Source organism: Dendrobium catenatum, unplaced genomic scaffold (assembly GCF_001605985.2).
Source record: "Dendrobium catenatum unplaced genomic scaffold, ASM160598v2 fragScaff_scaffold_1293, whole genome shotgun sequence".
Classification (NCBI taxonomy): domain Eukaryota; kingdom Viridiplantae; phylum Streptophyta; class Magnoliopsida; order Asparagales; family Orchidaceae; genus Dendrobium; species Dendrobium catenatum.
This window is the reverse complement of record NW_021319755.1, coordinates 334,735-338,136: the sequence shown is the minus strand read 5'-3', so window position 1 is coordinate 338,136 and position 3,402 is coordinate 334,735. Positions and strand designations below refer to the sequence as shown.

General features: G+C 34.9%; 1 protein-coding gene across 1 annotated transcript; it reads right to left on the bottom strand.

The window, feature by feature from the left end:
- Positions 1-608: 608 nt before the first annotated feature.
- Positions 609-2,309, bottom strand: LOC110105594. The gene is made up of 3 exons (XM_028699455.1): positions 1,647-2,309; positions 814-1,548; positions 609-707 (listed from the first exon to the last, which is right to left on the bottom strand). Exons 1-3 carry the CDS (start codon positions 2,307-2,309, stop codon positions 609-611), a joined length of 1,497 nt encoding a protein of 498 aa, XP_028555288.1.
- Positions 2,310-3,402: the final 1,093 nt, after the last annotated feature.

The following is a 3,402-nucleotide window of genomic DNA, read 5'->3' as shown; positions in this document are numbered from 1 at the left end:
ATTTGGCTTATTATTTTTGGTCAAGATATTTAAAAATTATATCACAATTTATTATATTATGTAATTGTTTCTTATTTTTCTTATAATTTCTCATTTTTTTTCATTTTGTTATAACAGTTGCTTAAGTCATAATTATCTTCTCTCATTCATACTAAATGATCCGGTTTTAAAACTCTTAGAATAAGCTCAGTTGAAGCTCAAACTCGATTATTTAATCAAGCTCAATCTCAACCCAGAGATGACTCGAGCTCGACTCAACTGATTTACACCCCCATTCGCAATCTCATTAAGGTAATGATATTCCGGAAAAAAAACTAAGAATTGTAGTTGCCTCCTAATCCGAGGTGTAAAAGGCAACAATAAATCACAAGTTCACGTATTTCCTAACGATAAACTACTGAGCTGTATGTGCTTCTCTCTGTTAAAGATGGGTGGCAACTAAAGTAATCTGTAAGCAGAGGAAAACAAATAGAAGAAGGAAGATACAGTGCAGGCAAAATGAAATTTCCTCAGCAATAGCTGTTTCAGTGAAACGTTTACATAAAGCACTAAGGAATATTAGTTAGTTACATGAGAACAAAATGTATTGGCAAGCTGCAGAAATGATTCTACATATAGTGGCTTCTGCTGCGCTTCTTCTGCTTAGGAACGAAAACATCAGTTAAAACAGTATTCGATGTCAGCATCACACCCAGCAAAGACAAAACCTACGTTCCGGATAAGAAGAAAGCAGCTGATCAAAATTGCAAACATTAAATGATATTATTAGAACACAAGTAATTGGTAAAATACTGAAATGGCAATTATATTTACCTTAGTCTTATCAATGATTATTTCCTTTTCAACAAAATCGGAAATGAGAAAGTCTATTCCTTCAGTTATTATGAGGGAAATTGATGATATGGGAGATATGTGAAGGTTATCAGCAATCATAAACCTTTTTGAGTCTTCCACAAAACTTCCACCATAATCACTCCCTCCTTTTTGCAACTTGGGATTTTGTTCTATGAGTTCTGCCTTCCTTAATCCATGCTTGCACGGAGTAGGTTTAAAACAATACCACCCATCCGCATAGCACTTTATGCAGCTCGCCGAACAGGTCCACTTAGCTGATGGCATTTCAACAAATTTTATCATTTGCTTTTCGCATCCATAGTAGGAGGCAAGTTGTGGAAACACCAACATGTTTTTACATTCTTTTGACTTGAACCATTCTAAGCCCAAGCTCTCTGCCGAGGAATACAAATTGCTGATGCACCAATCTGATGATATGTGATCCCGGAGTAGTTCGATCACAGAGCCTAAAGGAAATGCGAGAAAACTCAACAACTGATTGAGGAAGTCTCCCCCAACTTCGGCAGATAAAACACTGTTGTTTTTCTTGTTTAATATCATCTTCACATTAAATTTATGTTCTGCTTCGTTGCCGTCAATATCTTCTTTAATCACTGGGAAGCACTTCACACTTTGTTCAACGCATGCATCGGGGAAGAAAAACTCCGTCAATGCACGTTTGGATTCTAATGACCTCCTCAGTAAGTTTAAAGCCTAGACAAAAAAAAATAATACAATCTATAAAATTTCAACAATTGTAAATTAAACTAAATTTAAGTTATTTTTCTAGCATTCATAAATACGTTAATTACCTCTTCATTGCCAACATTTATAACCCTTTCCTCTAACATGCTTGCATCATTAATTTGCAACTTCTCAAGCACGGAGAAACCAGTCATCACAGAAATTGGCATCACCCATAAATTATCAGTAATAATAAAACCAGCTCTGTCATTAACAAAGACCCCACTCTTTTCTACTGTATCTTTTGGCCATCTCAAAGCCTTATCCATCAGTTTGCCACAACGGCTGCATTGAGCTTTAGTTACATAGGTACAATAACATGTTGATTGAGTTGAGCAATCACCTTCATTGCAAATGTATGAAGTTCTTGGGTTGGCCTCATGAATATTTTTAATTTTCAAATCCTCGCATATTTTTGCAGCAGCACTTCGAGGTTTGAGAAGCATTTCCTTGCATGCCTTGGTTTGCATGTGCTTGACGTCAAGCTGCTCAACGCTCTTATAAAGGCTGTCAAGAGATCCCAAGCCCGACTGCTTGCCCAAAAGCTGGACAATGCTTCCTAGCGGCAGAGTAAGGAAGCTAAACAAGACATCAATGAAATCACTCCCAGCTTCGGCAAATACAACCTGCTTTTGCTCTTTATTAATTAGAAGTTTTATACTTATCTCAGCCATGGCGTGATGAAAAGTAAGGTCTGTTCTGTGCTGCATTTTGATTGCTCTTGCCTCCATATATATAGAACAGAGAAGCCTTAAGCTGGCGGGTTTCGTGCAAAAAAGATTGGAATGCCAAAGTTGGGAATCCTAATAATAGAATGGGTCATAAATAGAAATGCATTAACCTCCATTCAAAAAACTCCTCGACAATCAAAAACCTCTTTAGGAGCTGTTTGGTATCGGATTTACAGTGGGATTTAAGTTGGATTTACGCTAAATACAGCCAAACAGTTTCTGTGGGCGTGTTAAATCCAGGCGATGCGTGAATCCCGGAATTTACTAAATCCCTCTCGGTTCGGCGGATTTATGGGATTTGGCCGAAGAAGCGGCCAAAGGGAGAAAGTTACCTTCACAGCTGGCGAACTCCATTGTTGTTTCCCATAAAAATGTCGTAACTTCTGATCGGACAGGAAGGGAAAGTCGTCGAAGCAACGAAGCCGAACAGCCACGAAGGAGCCGAAGAAGCTACGCGTGCTATCTCTTCGCCTCCTGCAGAACAGCAACGACGAAAAGAGAAGATGAAAGGCCTAGACGCCTCTGAAGTTATTATTGACTAATTTAATTAATATAAGTTAATTAATACTATAATTAGTGCATAAATTAATGATCTAATTTAACTTAATTGAATAATTAGTAATTAAATATTAATATAATTAACTTAATTAATATAACATAAAATACATATTATTAAATATATAATTAATAGTATAAATAATAATTAATGAGCAACTTCTACTTAGCATATTATTAAATTCATAATATATTAGTTTTAATTCTTAATTTATAATTATCATATTTACTAATTTCAAATTTATAAAATTTTCTGGCAGCAATGATACAGTGAAGGTGATGCTGATTCATAATAACGAAGAAGTGCAAAAAGCCGAATATAGAAACGGAGGAAAGTTCATTGGACCATTCGAAAGTTTATTATTTATAATTATTTGAAAGAGTTAATTTCTCTTAGTTATCATTAATCATTATTAATTTGTTAGTTTATAAAACAATCATTTTAATATGTTTATTATATATTCTTAGTGAGATCTTATCTTTGAATTAATTAAAAATTTTTAATTGAAATTTTCTAATTAAATTTAGGACCATTCAA